Genomic DNA, 19,141 nt, shown 5'->3' on the forward strand with positions numbered 1-19,141 from the left:
CCTTGTAGGTGAGGAGAGTGAGGAGAGTTTTTCTGAGACTATTAATTACCACTGGTTTGTTGATTTCACTTGGGGTTTGGACAACATATGCTGTTAAAAGCTAAGTTAAATAAACTTAATAGATTGATTTTAATTTATGATTTGAACAATGATTTTTAAACCATAAATTGTTCTTCATAGCATTGTCTGTATCTGTATACTAGTTCTATTGCTGCCCTCTTGTGGTAGCCTGACAGGAACACCATGGCCCTGCATGTTAAAGAGTTAAAGAGTTTTTCTAAGCCTTAGTTCAGAAAAAATGCATAATCTTCCCCATAATTTACCCAAGATTTAACCAACCAAACAGCCAAACTATCGTTGCATAATTAATTATTACACACTCTCATACTGTGTTGATTTTTCAGTAATTTCAATACATTTATTTACTGATATATGAATTGTGACAGAGTGTGTCACACTGGCAGAGTGCTGATATATAAAGATGATTTTTAGATTGTTTTTCCCTCCTTTTATTTTAATTATATTAATAGCAATGAGATGCAAAGTTGCTGAATTAAAACGAACATGTTGCTCTGTTATATATTGTCAATTTTATGACATAAGCACATAACCAGAGGTAGAAAAAGTACTGACAATTGTAATTAAGTAAAAGTACCTTTACTTTGCTAAAATTCTACTCAAGTAAAAGTAAAAGAACCCATCTAAAAATCTACTCGAGTAAAAGTAAAAAAGTACTCAATTTAAAATTTACTTAGAGTAAAAGTTATAAAGTTACTTTTAATTATTTGAGGTAAAAAAAAGTACAAATCATAAATTAAATTGTTCAGCTGCGCTGCCATGAAAAAAGTTCAGCTGCGCTGCCATAGAGAACAAAACTCTTTTTTTTTAATTCAGACAATTCGTTTTTTTTCCTCCAGCATTTCATTTGTTACTCAGTAATGGGGAGTTTTCCAATGTAGCGAAGTAAATTACAGGCATCAAAATGTACGTGAGTAAAAGTAAAATGATCTATTTTAAAAACTACTTTAAAAATTACAAATTACTCATAAAATCTACTCAATTACAGTAATGTGAGTAAATGTAATTTGTTTCTTTCCACCTCTGATCATAATCTAATATAAAGGATAATGCTATATCTACTACTTGGGGAAACTCTTAGATCATTGGTTAAATATAACTACTTACCTTCACAGTTCCTGAAGATCAGCTGTGTGAGCTAAACTGCCGGGCGATTGGGTACCGCTTCTACGTCCGGCTGTCAGAGCGGGTCATCGATGGGACTCCATGTGGACAGAATGAGACGTCCATCTGTGTGGCTGGGAAATGTCAGGTAGGAGCTGCTGGTGTTGAGCACTAACCTGTTTACACCTGGTCATTCGTGTGATTTGTATCTGGATTGTATCCTGATAAGATTTGAACCAAGACATGAATTTACACCTGGTAATAAAACATGACTGTTGTGTAGATAGAATAGGTTTGTGGGCTGTACAAAACATGAAGTTCAAGAAGATCTTAGCATAAAATCACCCTTACATAAACCCAAAAATCTGAATATTATATAAGACCAATTGGTACTTTTGGCAGTGTGGGCCAAGTCCTGCTGGAAAATGAAATCTGCATCTCTATAAAGTTGTCAGCAGAGAGAAGCACGAAGTGCTGTAAAATATTCTGGGGAAAATGAGCTGAACTGACTTTAGACTTCATATAACACAGTGGATCAACACAAGTAGATGGCATGTCTCTCCAAGCCATCACTGATCATCAGTAAATTTTACACTTCATTTGTAAATCAAGGGAGCAGAGTCTGCAGGAAGAGTGGAGAGACACACAGTCCAAACTGCTCGAGGTCTAGTGTGAAGTTTCTACAATCAGTGATGGTTTGGAGAGACATGTCATCTGCTGGTGTTGGTCCACTGTGTTCTATCAAGTCTGAAGTCAGTGAAGGGTTTTCCCGGAAAATCTTACAGCACTTGCTTTTCTCCACTGACAACTTTTATGGAGATGTGAATTTTATTTTCCAGCAGGGCGTGGCACACTGCCCACACTGCCAAAAATTATTCTGGGGTTTTCATTGGCTGTAAACCATAATCATCAGCAATAAAATAATTAAAAGCTTAAAATAGATCACTCTGTGTGTAATACATCTATATAATATATGAGTTTCACATTTTGAACTGAATTACTAATTTTTTTTTAGATGCACTAATAGCCAGTGCTGTTTACTACAAGATTAGGTCTAATCCTTGTGAAAAGAAACATGATCCATAGTGTATAGTTTAAGATACAGCCTCTGCTGGTGAAGTGTAGTCATGGCTGGGGTCAGCAGAGGGCAGTAGAGTATACCGGTGAAAAAAAGGCTGTTCCTATAACCAAAAGATTTTCTGATTTGTGTTGTGCAGTGGAGTTTCCCTTGATTAATCTGTTTCTTAGCTGTAGGTCAGTGTTGATGTTTCTGATTTGAGTTTTCTCTTAAAGCTTGTGTGTAATAAGCGCGTCTCTCATGTGTATTACATTTCTCTGAATCTTTCCTTCAATGAGTCGCCCTGTTTTTAAAAAAATACATTACCATTTCCAAGAAAACGTCAAACTGTTCCAGGCACAGAACACACACCCACACACACATACACACACAGGTGTGGTGTGTTAGTTTTGCCAGGCTTTCGTCCTGTTCTGCTGTGCTGGCTTTATTCTATTTTATTTTGGATCCCTGCTCTTTATTTTCCTGTAGTTAAGATCCATCCTGAACCTTGAACTCTCCGTTATTTAGATTTCATTAAGATAAGCACTGCTGGAACTCAAAACCCATGCAAAACCAGCACAGTTTGCACTTTTAATACCAAAGAAGCATGAAGAACACTGTTCCCTTGTATTGAGGACTGTAGCAGACCGAGGGAAGACGTGTTGAGAAGAAGCTCAGTGCCCTTTACACCCTCAGGGCAGCTATATGTATGCTAATGTCTCTGAACTTGTTCTGTAGCTCTGGTGGGCTTAGATTCGGGGGGGCTTCTGTAATAACAGTTTTCCATAAATCCTCAGTGATAAAACTGCCGTATCCGGATGGCAATAAAGTGACCGCAGGATGAGAGAGTTCCTAGTGGGCTGTATTTTCTTTGAAAGTTTTTACATCACAAGAAGTGACATGACGAAATTCATGGGATAGCAGTATGCAATTTGGTTATGAAGTGTAACCTCAAGAAACAGCTTGGGAATGCCCACACCTGTATATGTTGTGAGAGGTTGTCTTGTGAGTGAATAATTTGCATCATTTTATTAAAAATGAGTAAACTACACTTTTACTGTTGAAACAGTATAGTTACTAAATAAACTGGGTGTCCAGCGGGAAAAAAAACTCCACTTTGTTTCTGGTCCTTTAGGCTGCACTGTAAATTACCATATTTTTTGCACTGTAAGGTGCGCTGGAAGCCATGTTTTCCTTCTTGGGTGGCAAGACCTATAAAGCTAAGCTAACATTTAAGTTTACTTTTTTTTTTAATTCAGACAAACACTGGATGTTAATCTACACAGATTTCTCTCCTAAAAACTTTTTAGGAGTTTATTTGGGTGAATAAAGCATTTCCATTTATTTACAGTAAGCTTACATTTCTAGATTTCCAATAATGCTGGGGGCAGCGGTATTAGCATCAGTAGCTAACCGCTAGTGCTAGCTGTGGTTATGCAGCTAATGCAGCTGATAGCACTGATACACTGAGGAACCCTGAGTTTTCTGTTAAGCGAGGGTGATATTAGCTAGCGGCTTATTCCACATAGCTTGTTTTAACACAGTAAACATGTAGGCTACAGGCTGATAGTACTCAACTCTGAATGGCAATAGAGCTAGCGCTTAGCACAGTTAGCAGCTAGATAGATAGATAGATACTTTATTGATCCCCGAGGGGAAATTCTTTAATGATTCATTAGCTAATGCTAATGCTGCTTCAGCAGTGCTGGCTGGGGTTAGCAGCAGGCTACAGGCCAATAGTACTCACCTCTGAATAGACCACTGAAGTCGTGTCCTCATTTTGTAGTCGTTGTTTATGCCCATATTTGGGGCTCCTTTGGGGTTCCGTGTCTAAGCTAAGTCCAAGTCAATACGGGATTTGAATGGGCTTTTCAAAAACTGGCCTCTGCCACATTCTGTGGTAAATAAATATGTTCATAACCCTGTACGTTTTATTCTGTGTACATTTACCTCCTAAATATCACTGGATCCTCTGAATTTAGAGATCGTTTAAGGGGAGTAATCAGAAAAATGCTAACTTTAAGCTACTGCTTAACTGACATCACAGCACTGCGGCTAGAAATTTCCCCCTGACTGGATTCTGCCAGTGAACTCCCATCAGAAAGCGTTTTGGATTATTATGCTTCTTCACAGAGGATCATTAAAGCATTTAAACAGGTGAAAACTCTTTCAGTAATGTTGAGCAGTGTGATGTTGAGCAGTGTAGTCTGTGTTAGAGCTTTAAAAGGCAGATAATAAGAGAAAATGGCTCTCAGTTCGGCAGCGCTTCCCTGCAGGTTTAGTATTTAATTACGGTCATTAGTTTATACTAATTACAACACCTGACCCAAATAATCAACTAACAACTAACTAATCAACTACCTGCCCTCACTGAGGCGACAACCAATCAGAAACACCAATTTATTTCACTGCATAGTAAAGAGGGTAAATGTTAAAACGTGTTACAGCTGGTTCTGGAGTATCACTGACCTGTTTTAGTGATTTTATGCTGTGACACTCTCAGCTCTTCTCAGTAAGCGCAGTTAGTTCATTATTAGGCTCAGCTGTGTGTAAAAAGCTACTAACTTACGGCTGGAGTTCTCTGGTGTTGCGCCGAAAACAGTCTCCTGCTAATCTCTGCAGCGGCTCCGGGAGGTCAGTTCACTCCGCTGTAGCATTAGCTTAAAGTTAGCATTTTTCTCATTACGACCCTTAAATGATCTCGTGATTCAGAGGATCCAGTGATATTTAGGAGGTAAATGTACACAGAATAAAACATACAAGGTTCTGAACATATTTATTTACCACAGAATGTGACAGAGGCGGTTTTTAAAAACCCCATTCATTTTTTTCATAGGGAAAAAACGGTTAGACACGGAAGCCGTACGAGCACTACAGAATGACGCACGACTTCAGTGGTCTATGGCAATAGAGCTAGCACTTAGTACAGTTAGCGACTAATGCTAATAGTGCTGGAGACCTAAGCTTAAACTCCTGTATAACTCTGTACTTCAGTGGAGTGGCTTTACTGCGCATTACAACCTGACTGATAAAATTCATACAGAAGGTGCACTGATGAGTTTTGGGAAAATTAAAGAATTTTAAGTGTATTTTATAGTGCGAAAAAAAATAGTAAATGAAGGTAGTCAAAAACATGCTTGGTTTAGGAGAAGGTGGGGGGGAGGTCTCCTAAACGAGTAGGTTAGTCTGGCTCCACCTCTCTTCTTCTAATGCACAGACTCTGGTTGCAAATTTGACAACATGGTGTACACTTTTGGCTTCATTTCTATAAAACAGAAGGAGATGTATATTTGGCCCTTTATCTTTGGATTTAGCTCTTCAGACTTCAGACTTACTCCAGTGCTGGGTGGAGTATTTTAGCTGTAGTTGCAGAACTGTGCACAGAGGCCACTGGGATTTGGCCGCTGTGGAATGCAGTGCGTCGGCGCACGCTGGTGGTCAGCATCATAAATTACACCACCATACAATCCAACGCATGCAGCTGGCAGTGGTATGGTCATGGTGAAAGAAAAAGCAGAACTGGGCATTTTCTTTGGGGGGATTCCTCTGAAATCTGCTGATTTGCTGCATGTGATTTTATTTGTGGCATTATTATGGCTTGTAATTTTATTGGGGAGTATAGGAATATTTCATGTAATGAAAAATGTACGTTTTAGTTATTGAAAGTAAACATGAGGTATCACTAAAGTGTGGCATTCATGAGGCTACATGACATCTACTACATAACAATCTACATCCAAGAACATTATAAAGCATTAAATGAATCGTTCCTGACAGAGACCCCTTGTGAAAAAGAAGTATACTTAAGTTATGTTTTTTGAAACCAATAATTAGTATTTAATTACTACTTATTTGTAAATAAAATGACATAAATGTGCACTAAATTCATATTGAGTATACTAGTCGTATGTTATTTTCGCCACTATTTAGAGCTGTCCGACTGAACATTAAAAATCTATTCAAAATGTGATTTAAATATAGATTTAACATCACATTCATTTTGAGTGTATAAAAACTGGGGCAAACAAAAGCAATATATCTCATTGCTACACATTTTTTTTACAGTTCTTTTACTGACACTAAACAAAAACGAAAGCAAACTTTTTAGGTATAAATTTAACACACTGTCACGTGGTCCCTGTCTGTTCTCATGTTTCTGTGTTTATTTACCTTTTCTGGCCCTGTATCATGTCTGTGTTATATCCCCACGTGACCTGTGCTTCTCTGTGTCTCCTGTCTTAGTAGTTTTCCACTCACCTGTGTTCATTTGTAGCTCCGCCCCTTAGTCCCAGGTGTTTCCTGTTTCCCGTGTGTGTCCACCACTATTTAAAGTCCGTGTTCCCTTCTCTCGTGTCGATCCTTCTGTCACGTGTGGTGCGGGAAGGACGAGGAGGCGGACGCAAATGCAAACTATACAAACATTTATTAACAAAAATGAACACAAAATAAACATGGAATAAACTTAACAAGGAAACCAGGACTGAGCATAATAGAAAAACACGAGGACCACTAACAGACGTAAAAACGTACAAGGATCGACACGAGAGAAGGGAACACGGACTTTAAATAGTGGTGGACAAACACGGGAAACAGGAAACACCTGGGACTAAAGGGCGGAGCTACAAATGAACACAGGTGAGTGGAAAACTACTAAGACAGGAGACACAGAGAAGCACAGGTCACGTGGGGATATAACACAGACATGATACAGGGCCAGAAAAGGTAAATAAACACAGAAACATGAGAACAGACAGGGACCACGTGACACACATAAATGTTCATTATCACAGTTTTAATTTGTCAACACAAAATTATTGTTTTGTCGCAAATTTGACTGAAGTAGAGTTTTGTTGCAGAAATATAAACTTCTTAAGACTTATTTAGTAAAAGTATAGTTTTATCATAAAAAGCACAGTTTTATAAAATAAGCATATATTACTAAGCATATATTTTTACTAAGTACATTACCCGTATTAAATCAGCACAGCCAAATAAAGTATACTTTTTCAAAGTAGACTGAATTACAGATTAAGTAGGTAAAAATGTAAGTATAAGTAGAAAAAGTATACTTGAATTATTGCTCATATAGTTCAAGTACACTATTATTGTGTTTATATATAGATTTTTAATGTTCAGTCGGACAGCTCACACAAATATACTTAAATTATATTAAATAGTGGCGATTACAAATAAGTAGTAATTAAGTTCAAATTATTGGTTCCAAACTAACATAACCTAAGTATACTTCTTTTTTACAAGGGACTGGAAGTCCCTTGAAATGGCAGCTTTGGCAGACTACAAGTGTGCAGGATCTAAAGGTCCAGCTGCAACATCTGTGGGTAAATGTGCCGTAGGATGCCATACGGAACTTATATGCCTTAGTACCCAGCTGTATCTCATCTTGTATCCAGTCTAGAGACAGACCAACAGGGTAGAAGAGTGTTATTTATTTCTGTGTGAGTGAGTGTGTGTTCCAGTATGATTACATTATGCCACATGTCATTTAAATGTGTGGACCTACAGCAGCTTTTTCTCAACTTACAACCATTTGGTATTGAATTAACTTAAACTTGCCCCATAGGAAATTCGTACCAGGACCACAATGATTTGTGGAACAAAGCCCAAACTAACAAAACAATGTGTGTGTGTGTGTGTGTGTGTGTGCGCACTTGTGCTTAGTTGTGTGTGATTGAGAGAGAGAGAGCTAAGAAGGGCTGCAGAGACATAAAACAAGATCTAGAAGTATTACTATATGAATAATTTGCATAATCAAAACTTCAAAACCTGAACATTTCTACTTTTAAATGCTGCCATGTTGCAATGTGTGTGTGTGTGAGTGTATATGTGTGAAAGATAGTGTGTGAGTGTGTATGTGTGACAGTGTGTGTGTGTGTTTGTGGTTTTTCTGTGCTGTTTATAGGCTTTGGACCTGTGTTTCTCTCTGATTGACAGCTCACCAACGTCTGAGAGAAACACACCACCACAACTGGAAACTCTCATTGAAACCATACTGTACATATATGTTCTCATACACGCTGAGATACAGTGTAGAGGTTGTTTATTGAGGTCACAGACAGACATGAACACACACACAGCAGAAACTTTCCCAAAAGCCTCGGGAAGATTGGCTCATTGCCTCCTCATCTCCTTACCCCTTGCTTTAATTGCCCCCCGGTCCGGAAATGGCTCTTGAACAGTAGACCTAAGCTGGGGGTATTTAACAAATGAGGATTTTTCAGTATAAATGGAGAACTTAAAGTGATAGTTCAGTAAAAAACTGGTAGACACATTTTACCATTTTGTTTCTGGTCAAGTTTGTAGTGGGTCCAAGCCTATCCAAGGGGGGAATTTACCATAGCCAATTCCACCAAGATGCTAAACAGGCTCCGATCTGGTTTGCGTAACTATCTTTGAAACATTCTCTGCATTTCTACCAACAAAAATAGGTTCTGCAACCTGAAAAGTTTGTTCCCAACTGGAACCAAAGAATAGAGAGCCATGGTACAACTCCTGCTGTTGATGATGTAATCTGTGGTGTATCCTCCATTTCACCAAAAATGGAAAAAGTTGAAAAAGAGTTTGTCGTCATCATTAGCTTTCCAAATGGAGCTATGGTGCTAATGTTGCTTAAGACAGGGTTTATGCTCTTAATCATGTCAGGTCAGTGCTGGTTGCATCTATATAAAATGGGCCAGTTAAAACCAAACCTTTGTTTGTTTGCTTTTTTTTTACCTCACTCTGGATGTGCATACCAGTCAATGACTAATGACTTGCATATAAGTGGATGCAACCAATAGTTAGTAAAAAAAACTGGAAGAAATCCAAAAAAAGAAATCTAATGTTTTGGTACACCTATTAATTCAAAGTTTATTTCTGTTTTTGTTGGACTAATTGTATTTACTGTCCAGAGAAGGCGTTAAACTACATCTTGAAGTATTGCTATGAGAATTTGATTTGATTTTATGTTTTGATTTTTTTTTGTTAGTGCTTTATCCAAACAAGTACTTAATCCTAAAAGTATTACCTGAACCATGATCATTCCCCTTTAGCCAATACCTTGCATTAGACAATAAATTTACAATTGTAAATTTCAAGTAAATTTGTAAATCTGCTTCTGAGAGTACTATTATTCTGTTAGCAATACTTTTTTTTTTTTTACAGAAACAAGACAATCTGTGGGTGCATTTGCACATCTGTCCTCACCTAGCGCTCTCAGCTCTACTGTACTGCGTCCTGCAGCTTCTCCGTTTATTTCTCCAGTTCTATATTTATGGTATTACTTGATTTTTCCTAGATCTTCAAACTTTAAAACGGGTCAATTGCTGTTCCTGACAAATGAACATAATAGGAGGGTTAAGAGAGTAAAGAATTGTGTGATTATGTGAGTATAAGGGGTTGAATTATCTGGTTCACTGAGAAAAACTACAGTGTGTTGTACCCTCTTCCTCTCAAAAAAGATTTGTAGATTCAAGAAGAAAGCTATTCAGTCTTTCTTCTTGTTCACTTTCCAGCATGGCCCAGCTGCACATCTGTATTTTCCTCTGTGTGGAGTCTGTCCAAATTGAAAAATGCAGTCTGGCATATGAAGCTAAGCGGAACTGTAAATGTGTAGTTCCATACTAAAACCCTCTTGACGCCAGGAATTCAGACTGGTGAAAGTTTCACTTTATTCCAGCGTGCAGATGCTGCCTTCAAGCTTCCTCCCGCTCCACTAAGCCTTAAGTGATTAAGTCTGAGACAGTCCGGCTACAGGCCGACCATAGGAGAGCTTCCATAGGGAGGAGGAGTTGATCAGTGTTTTGGCAGCTCTGGCGTATGTTTAAATAGCGAATTAGCCTCACTTCTCCTAAAGCCTTGTTCTCGTTCAGCTGCGCCTCGAAGTGACAAGTCAATTTGACTTCAGCTTTCAGGTTTGGAAAGGGTACAGGCTTGAACACCAGGCTGAGCTGAGGGTGAAAAAAGAAAAAGTAATGCTAGTAGAGATGACACTACAGTAGATCCAGACACTTAAGATGAACGACCACATGATTTGTTAATCCCATTTCTCCTTTGTAAACCTACCCCTAGTTTTCAAGAGAAACCCTGGGTGAGAGAGGGGTGAAATCCTTCCCCTAAAAATTGGGACAATTTATCTGATTTAGATGTATAGAAGTGGAGCACTAAAGTTCAGCAACCTAGCTGCTGCTTAACTAGTTAAACTTAGGACATTATATGTCTTCAGAAAGTGGGCAGGTGATGCAGAAGTCAATTATTTTTGTCTATTCCTTAATTCCTCTGTGTTGGGGAGCTGAAATTAGCCTTTTTAAACTTTTATTTTCTTATTTTTTTCAGCTGCAGCCTCTGGGGTCCGTTGCACCTTATATTGGTAGACCAAGAAACTTAACTAGCTAGCTAACTACCAAAACGTACCAAAAAATTACTAATAATTGCTTATTCTTGTTTTGAAGTAAATGGCCATAAAACATTTAAACTGCACACGGTTATCGTGATTTTTTAATCACTGCTGTTATATTTACGAATACTTTCTGTGAGGTTATTGGGAGCAACTGCTTTACACCCATCAATCAACGCTTAGTTGACACCAAGCCCTGGCATGAAGTCCTTAGCTGGCCCTGATATAGTGCATATGAGTGGAGGAAGGTCCAAAACGAATGCAAGCCATGATGCTGAGCCTGTAGTCCATATAAAACAGACGCTAGTTAAATTGCTCTCTTTCATTTCAGTTCATTTTGGCAGGTGTGAAAACAGTAATCACACTCGAGTTTGGACCAAAACAACCTCTACAGTGCAGTTTAAACTGCTTTATTACCCAGTTAATTACTACAGGTATTAACAAATACAATTTCTGCTTCTGATGCATGCATTATTGCATTGAAATACAAAGCAAAACACAGGAACTTCTTCCTGTATTTACTTTCTTACTCCCGCCCCAGACAGCTCTGATCAGTCAGGAAAGATTGCGTGCTCACTTGCTTTGTTGTGACACATTTTGTTCCACTTGTGGTTTTCCTGTATGAAACCATATCAAACCCTAAAAGTATTGGGCCCACAGAAATACTTTGGTGTAAAAGTGTATGTGCACATATGTCCAGTCCACTAGTAAAAGGCATTAAAGTTAGTTGTTTTAAACTATTAAATTGGTAAAAAAAACAAAAAAACAACAACAATGGCTTAAGGAAATTCTGTGTTGTTGATACTGGAAAGCAGCACATCATCACCAGTGTTGAAATTACAGGTGGATACATGAGCCGGCTTTATGACCACAGCTTTTTTCAGTGTCAGTATCCATTGAAAGGGAGCACATGTCAAAGCCAAGTAGGCAAACATGCTGTACAGGGATCTGTACTTCTTTTCAAATCCCAAACAAACTGAAGTACCTCAGCTACTTTTATCCTGACTCAAAATAACAGGATGCAAACAGGCATGTTACCATATTTTTTTGTGCACTATAGGGCACACTTAAAATGTTTTAATTTTCCCAAAAATAGTCAGTGCATGAATTTTACCAGTCAGGTTGTAAGGAGCAGAAAAGCCACTCAGCTGAAGTACAGAGTTATACAGGAGTTTCAGTTTAGTTATCCAGTAGTATTAGCTCTTTCTGCTAATCGCGTGAAGCGCTAGCTCTTTGGCCGGCCAGATGTGAGTATTATCGGACTGTAGCACTGCTGGAGCAGCATTAGCATTAGCCAGTAACTGCACTGAGCCCTAGCTCCTTGGCTGCTTAGAGATGAGTATTATTGGCCTGTACCCTGCTGCTAACCCCGGATAGCACTGCTGGAGCAGTATTAGCATTACCCGCATAGCACTAGCTCTTTTCCTGTTCAGAGGTGAGTATTATCGGCCTGTATCCTGCTGCTAACCTCAGATAGCACTGCTGGAGCAGCATTAGCATTAGTAGTTATTGAAAGTGCGCCTTTTAATCTGGTCCGCATTATATTTTGAAAAACACAGAAATTACCATCTGAGCATTTTCCCCAAACCAAACTTACATACTTACTATTTATACATTAAATAATAACTTAAAATACTGTCAAACGACACAGTGAAACGAAACAACGTTCCTCCAGGGACCATGGTGCACATAAACACAGTTTAGACAGAACAATAGTGCAACAGTACAAAAGTGCAGACAGACAATACAACACCATACAGACAAAGAATAATAAATAACAAGACAGTGTGCAAATTTTGCAGTGTGCAAAAAGGACCAGGTGAGGTAGTAATTACTCTATTACACAGTGTGCAATAGAGTCCAGTGAGGTAGTAGGGTTTTTAGTGCTTTCCATTTTCTGGGGTAAGTGGGGTAAGAGTGTGTGTGCATGTACAGAAAAACCATCAGTTAAGTCTCTGCAGTTAAGGAGTCTGATGGCTTGGGGGTAGAAGCTGTTGCAGAATCTGGTCGTGCTGGACCGGATGCTGCAGTACCTTCTTCCCGAAGGCAGGAGGGAGAATAGTTCGTGTGAGGGATGAGTGGGGTCATTCACAATGCTGGTTGCTTTGCGGATGCTGCGGGTGGTGTAAATGTCCGTGATGGAGGGGAGAGAGATGCCGATGATCCTCTCAGCTGTCCTCACAATACGCTGGAGGGTCTTGCGGTCAGAGACGGTGCAGGTCCCAAACCAGGCAGTTATGCAGCTGCTCAGGATGCTCTCAATGGTCCCTCTATAGAAGAGTGTGAGGATGGGTGGAGGGAGACGGGCCTTTCTCAGCTTCCGGAGGAAGTAGAGACGCTGCTGGGCTTTCTTGGCTGTAGAGCTGGTGTTCAGGGTCCAGGTGAGGTTATCTGCTAAGTGGACACCAAGGAACTTGGTGCTCTTAACAATCTCCACAGAGGACCCGTCGATGTTGAGTGGAGAGTGGGTGTGTTGTGCTCTCCTGAAGTCAACAACCATTTCCTTTGTCTTGTCCACATTCAGGTGAAGGTTGTTGACTGTACACCAGTCTGTCAGCCGCTGCACCTCCTCTCTGTATGCTGACTCGTCGCCTTTGGTGATGAGACCCAGCACGGTTGTATCATCGGCGAACTTGATAAAGCTGTTAGAACTGTGTTTTGCAGCACAGTCATGAGTCAGCAGGGTGAACAGCAGAGGACTCAGGACACTGCCCTGGGGGGCCCCCGTGTTCAGTGTGATGGTGCTGGAGGTGCTGCCCCCGAACCGGACTGACTGGGGTCTCCCCGTCAGAAAGTCCAGGATCCAGTTGCAGAGGGGGGTGTTGAGGCCGAGCGAGCTTAGCTTCCTGGTGAGGTTCTGTGGGATGATGGTGTTGAATGCTGAACTGAAGTCTATAAACAGCATTCTGACATAAGTGTCCTTCTCCAGGTGGGTGAGGGAGAGATGAAGGGTGGTGGTGATGGCATCGTCCGTGGAGCGATTGGGATGATGCGCAAACTGCAGGGGGTCCAGTGAAAAGGGCAGTTGTGTCTTGATGTTCCTCATGACTAGCCTCTCGAAGCACTTTATGATGGTGGGTGTAAGTGCAACGGGACGGTAGTCATTGAGGCAGTACACTGTGGACTTCTTCGGCACAGGGACGATGGTGGTGGACTTGAGGCACGTTGGGACAGTGGCGCTGCACAGGGAGATGTTGAAGATGTCCATGAGAACATCTGTCAGCTGGTCTGCGCACTCCCTGAGCACTCTGCCGGGGATGTTGTCTGGTCCTGCAGCTTTTCGTGGGTTGACTCTGCGCAGAGTGTTCCTCACATCCACTGCAGTCAGGCACAACACCTGCTCGTCCAGCTTGGGCATGGTCTTTCTCGCCATCGTGTTGTTTTGTGCCTCAAACCGTGCATAAAAGTTGTTTAGGGCATCAGGGAGGGAGGCATCACGTTCACAGGACGGTGGCATTGTCCTGTAGTTGGTGATTGCCTGGATGCCCTGCCACATGCGCCGCGCGTCACCCGTGTCCTTGAAGTGGCTGTGGATTCTCTGGGCGTGTGCGCGCTTTGCCACTCTGATAGCTCTTGACAGGTCGGCTCTCGCTTTCCTCAGGGCCACCTTGTCACCCACTCTGAAGGCGGAGTCGTGGGTCCTCAGCAGCGCACGTAACTCAGCAGTCATCCAAGGCTTCTGGTTTGGGCGTGTGGTGATGGTCTTGGAGACAGTGACATCATCAATACACTTGCTGATGTAGCCAGTGACTGATGCAGCATACTCCTCCAAATCAACAGAATCGCCTTCAGTAGCAGCCTCCCTAAACATGTCCCATGCAGTGCACTCAAAACAGTCCTGAAGGGCAGAGATGGAGCCTGCCGGACAGGTTTTCACCTGCTTCTGAACTGGTCTGGAGCGTCTGATGAGTGGTGTGAATGTTGGTGTCAGCCAAACACACATGTGGTCCGAGAAAGCGAGGTGGGGGCGGGGCTCCGCCCGGTACGCGCTGGGGATGTTTGTGTAAACAAGATCCAACGCGCTCGCTCCTCTCGTTGCAAAGTCCACATGTTGATGGAATTTAGGGAGCACCGACTTGAGATTTGCGTGGTTGAAATCTCCGGCGATAATAAACAGTCCGTCTGGGTGTTTGTTTTGCAGATCGCTGATAGTCCGATAGAGTTCACACAGAGCCTCTTTAGCATTAGCACCAATGCTAGCGCTGGGTGGAATGTAGACAGCAGCTATTAGCACGGCGGAGAACTCCCGTACTAAATAAAAAGGTCTGCACTTGACTATCAGGAACTCCACCAGCGGAGAGCAGTGTTTGGCGACAGTCACAGCGTTGTTACACCATTCCGTGTTGATGTAAACACACACGCCTCCACCGCGGGTCTTCCCGGATAGAGCCGCGCTTCTATCGGCTCTGAACGCGGTTAGCCCGGCTAGCTGAATGGCGCTGTCCGGAATGTTGTCGTTAAGCCACGATTCCACAAAAACCAAAACACAGCAGTCTCTGAACTCACGCTGGGTAGTTCGCTGGAGTCGGATGTATTCCAGTTTATTGTCAAGGGAACAGACGTTTGCAAGAAAGAGCGATGGTATAGCCGGCCGGCTAGAACTAGCCTTTAGCCTTGCGCGGATCCCGGCTCTCTTTCCGCGCTTCCGCTTACGCTCGCACCGCTTGCGATGGCACTTCCGCTGGGCTCCGGCGTCAGGAAACACCGCGGGCTGGCGGCCTGGGTCTCTTAGCAGACTAAGCTCAAGTAGCGTCTGCAGAACCTCGTCCGGTAGCGTGTTTTCTGGCTGGTTTCTCCACTGTAGCAGGGTCTGGCGGTGGTAGAACATGTGCACGGGTGTTCCGATGCACATATTTGCAGGAAATAAACGGAAAAAACGACAAATAGTAACACAAAAGCACCATTTAACGGACCCGGAGCGGCCGCTGCGTGTTAACACGCCGCCATCTTGGGAGTCATACTGACTTTGTTCTATGACATTTTAATAAGGTCATCTACTCAGATATAGGCAGGCAGTTCTCTCTTTCTTCTTCTTCACTTTCCAGCATGGTCCAGCTGCACATCTGTATTTTCCTCTGTGTGGAGTCTGTCCAAATTGAAAAATGCTGTCTGGCATATGAAGCTAAGCGGAACTTTAAATATGCAGTCCCATACTAAAACCCTCTCAGCGCAGACTTATGGAAATATGTTTTTCAGGCAGGACTGTGGATCATGAGTTAGGGTTATATGCAGAAAATGAAATAAACTAAATATTTCAGGTTTACACAGAATTGAACTGAATGATATTATATTATGAAAGACATTTTAATGATACTGATATTTTTTAATGATAATGATATTTTTTAAATTATTATTTTGAATTCAGATAAAAAAAGAAAATCATTGTTCAAATATGTATATAACATTTTTGCTAGACTACATCCAATTAAACAGGATTTTTATTTAATACAGTGTTTAGATGGTCAGTATTTTTGAACATGCTCAGAAAAGTATATTAGATTGAACCTAACCAACTTTTATTTGATGAACTGATTGTATGTATTGATTTATGGTCAGTAGTGGGATAGTGTGGGAGTCTTCTTCTCTCTCTCTTTTTGCTGTCTGTGTTTTTCCTTCTGTTGGCCTGAATTCCTCACGGCTCTCAGGAAGATCAGCAGGACGAATCCTCTGTTTTTGGGGTCTCATGCATGGATTATGATTGAGGTCTCTGAGGTCTGTGAGATGCTTGTATGTGGGCCAGTTGTTTTGATTCACTGTCTGAAGCACATGTGGCATTTTTTTTATTTATTTTACATGCACAAATTCATTCGCGTGTTTTTAATGTAGAACAAATATGAATAAGACTGATTACTAGAGTGAAGGTAGATTAATCTATAGTACATACTGTAAAAATGCAGGAGTGCCAATATTTATAATGTCTTAAAAAAATCTTTCACCTAATGGAGGTCACATTAGTCACATTAGATCACAGAAGCCAGTAATTCTTTTATTAAACAAACAAATTCCTCCTTTTGAAATAAGTGTTTATAAATGTTTATGCATGCTTTTAACAGTTGTCATACAGTACTTGTATCATGTACTGTATCATGTAGCCTTACTAACAGTACCCCATAGAAAAGTGCCACAACTAGTGACATTTACAAAGCATGTTTAAAAGTCCACTAATTACCTTGATTTTCTCTCAAGAAAGTGTTCATTTTAAAGAAGGGTTTGACTGCATGTTCAAGGATTATATATATTTATAACACAAAAAACACTATATATGCATGCACATTGTATTTTTTCAAAATATGCAAAGCCATTTTTATCTTAAAAAACCTAAAGAAGGTCCACAACTGAAATTGATCAAATTTATTACCATGCAATTTATTAAACAAATTGATAAATTATGAACCAAACAGAATTGGAAAAAAGTGGCTTACATTAACTAATATTCACATTAATAAATCAATAAACCAGGAGACAATACTTACTCCTGTTACTGGCACTCACTCCTGTTACTGGCACTCACTCCTGTTACTGGCACTCACTCCTGTTACTGGAACTCTTTCCTGTTACTGGAACTCACTCCTGTCACTGGAACTCACTCCTGTCACTGGCACTCACTCCTGTCACTGGCACTCACTCCTGTTACTGGCACTCACTCCTGTTACTGGCACTCTTTCCTGTCACTGGAACTCTTTCCTGTCACTGGAACTCACTCCTGTCACTGGAACTCACTCCTGTCACTGGCACTCACTCCTGTTACTGGCACTCACTCCTGTTACTGGAACTCTTTCCTGTCACTGGAACTCACTCCTGTCACTGGAACTCACTCCTGTCACTGGCACTCACTCCTGTTACTGGCACTCACTCCTGTTACTGGCACTCACTCCTGTTACTGGCACTCACTCCTGTTACTGGAACTCTTTCCTGTCACTGGAACTCACTCCTGTCACTGGAACTCACTCCTGTCACTGGCACTCACTCCTGTTACTGGCACTCACTCCTGTTACTGGAACTCTTTCCTGTCACTGGAACTCACTCCTGTCACTGGAACTCACTCCTGTCACTGGCACTCACTCCTGTTACTGGCTCTTTCCTGTTACTCTGTTACTTTACCTGTTACTGGCACTCAGTTCTGTTACTGGAACTCTTTCCTTTTACTGGAACTCACTCCTGTTACTGGAACTTACTCCTGTTACTGGAACTCTTTCCTGTTACTAGAACTCACTCCTGTTACTGGCACTCACTCCTGTTACTGGAACTCTTTCCTGTTACTAGAACTCACTCCTGTTACTGGAACTCTTTCCTGTTACTGGCACTCACTCCTGTTACTGGAACTCTTTCCTGTTACTGGCACTCACTCCTGTTAATCGTTTGCATAGAATTAGCAAAAACATGAAAAATAACTAAATGGCGGCTATGCTAATAGCATGAGAACACTGAGCACATTCTAGTGATTTGCCCAAAATTTGTATTTTAAAAATAAACAAAGTCTAAGAATTAATTTAGGTAAAAAGACAGAGTGTTGAGATTGACCTCCTGTGTCATAGTTATTATACAATCAATTATACAGAAAAACAAACAAGACAAATGTTAAACAAACCTTATTCTGGTCTTCCTATGGTTCTCAGAAGAACCAACTGATGTCACTTTCTGTCGTAGATGTGACTTGTAGAATGTTCCAGATTTTAAAAATGGGTATAAAAAAAATATATTTTTTTTATGTGTAGATGGGATTTGGAGTCATACAACAATGCAAAAAAATTACATCTCTGAAGGATTTTAATAATTATATTTCATGGTAAAATTTATAGTTAGAGACAGGTAACAAGTACTATTTTTCTGTGTTTTAAGTAGTTTTTAATTATTATTTTTAATTACATGTCTTACTTTTTCAATTAGGTCAATGTTAAAGACAATGTGCTTAATAATAAAATGTATTTTAAAATTATTTTGTCTGCCCATTAATACAGGTAATTTCTTGGGGGGGGGGAAATGGCATCGATTCGGCAGAATGTGTCATAGATCAGAGCTCCGATGTGCAGCGCTATGCTACATATTGATGTTCATCTGCCCGGGGTCAAGGGTGATATGGGCTTCTAGAGAAAACACAGCTTTGTGTGTCCTCTGAATGTCCAGCGTACCCTTGTGTGGCTTCTTTAAGTTCCCCGGTGCTGTAAAATTACAGCCTTGTTTTTGGACCTGTTCCTTCACTCAGGTTTGTCTGTTTTTCAGCACATGGTCAAGTTTACTGCTACTTCCAGTGGCTTTCCCAGAAGGGCGTTGGTACGCTCTTCTGCTCAGGAAACTCATTTTAGGAAAAGTTGCAGAAAAAAAAGAATAAAAGTATGTTAAAACATATCAAACATATAATCACATATAAGCAGCTCTGTGTCATTTCAGTGGGTCATGTATGACTGACATCTCCGTTCTACTCGTGCAGTTGCTGATGGATTTATGAGAAAGCCATATCAGTACAGTCACGATGATTGACAGAACACAGAGTGAAAGCAGGGTTTGAGAGA

General features: G+C 40.8%; 1 protein-coding gene and 1 long non-coding RNA gene across 4 annotated transcripts in view; one reads left to right on the forward strand and one right to left on the reverse strand.

Moving 5' to 3' along the window:
* Positions 1-19,141, reverse strand: part of LOC125804591 (uncharacterized) — a 349,596-nt gene that overhangs the window by 196,704 nt on the left and 133,751 nt on the right. The gene's annotated exons all lie outside the window — the stretch shown is intronic.
* LOC103024772 (thrombospondin type-1 domain-containing protein 4) overlaps positions 1-19,141 on the forward strand; it is a 114,238-nt gene that overhangs the window by 39,918 nt on the left and 55,179 nt on the right. For all 3 annotated transcript variants that reach the window (XM_022679829.2, XM_022679830.2, XM_007251880.4), the window contains exon 7: positions 1,194-1,330. In XM_022679829.2, the coding sequence (XP_022535550.2) occupies positions 1,194-1,330 (137 nt within the window). The remainder of the gene's footprint in view (positions 1-1,193; positions 1,331-19,141) is intronic.

The sequence above is a fragment of the Astyanax mexicanus genome, chromosome 9, assembly GCF_023375975.1.
Source record: "Astyanax mexicanus isolate ESR-SI-001 chromosome 9, AstMex3_surface, whole genome shotgun sequence".
Classification (NCBI taxonomy): Eukaryota; Metazoa; Chordata; class Actinopteri; order Characiformes; family Acestrorhamphidae; genus Astyanax; species Astyanax mexicanus.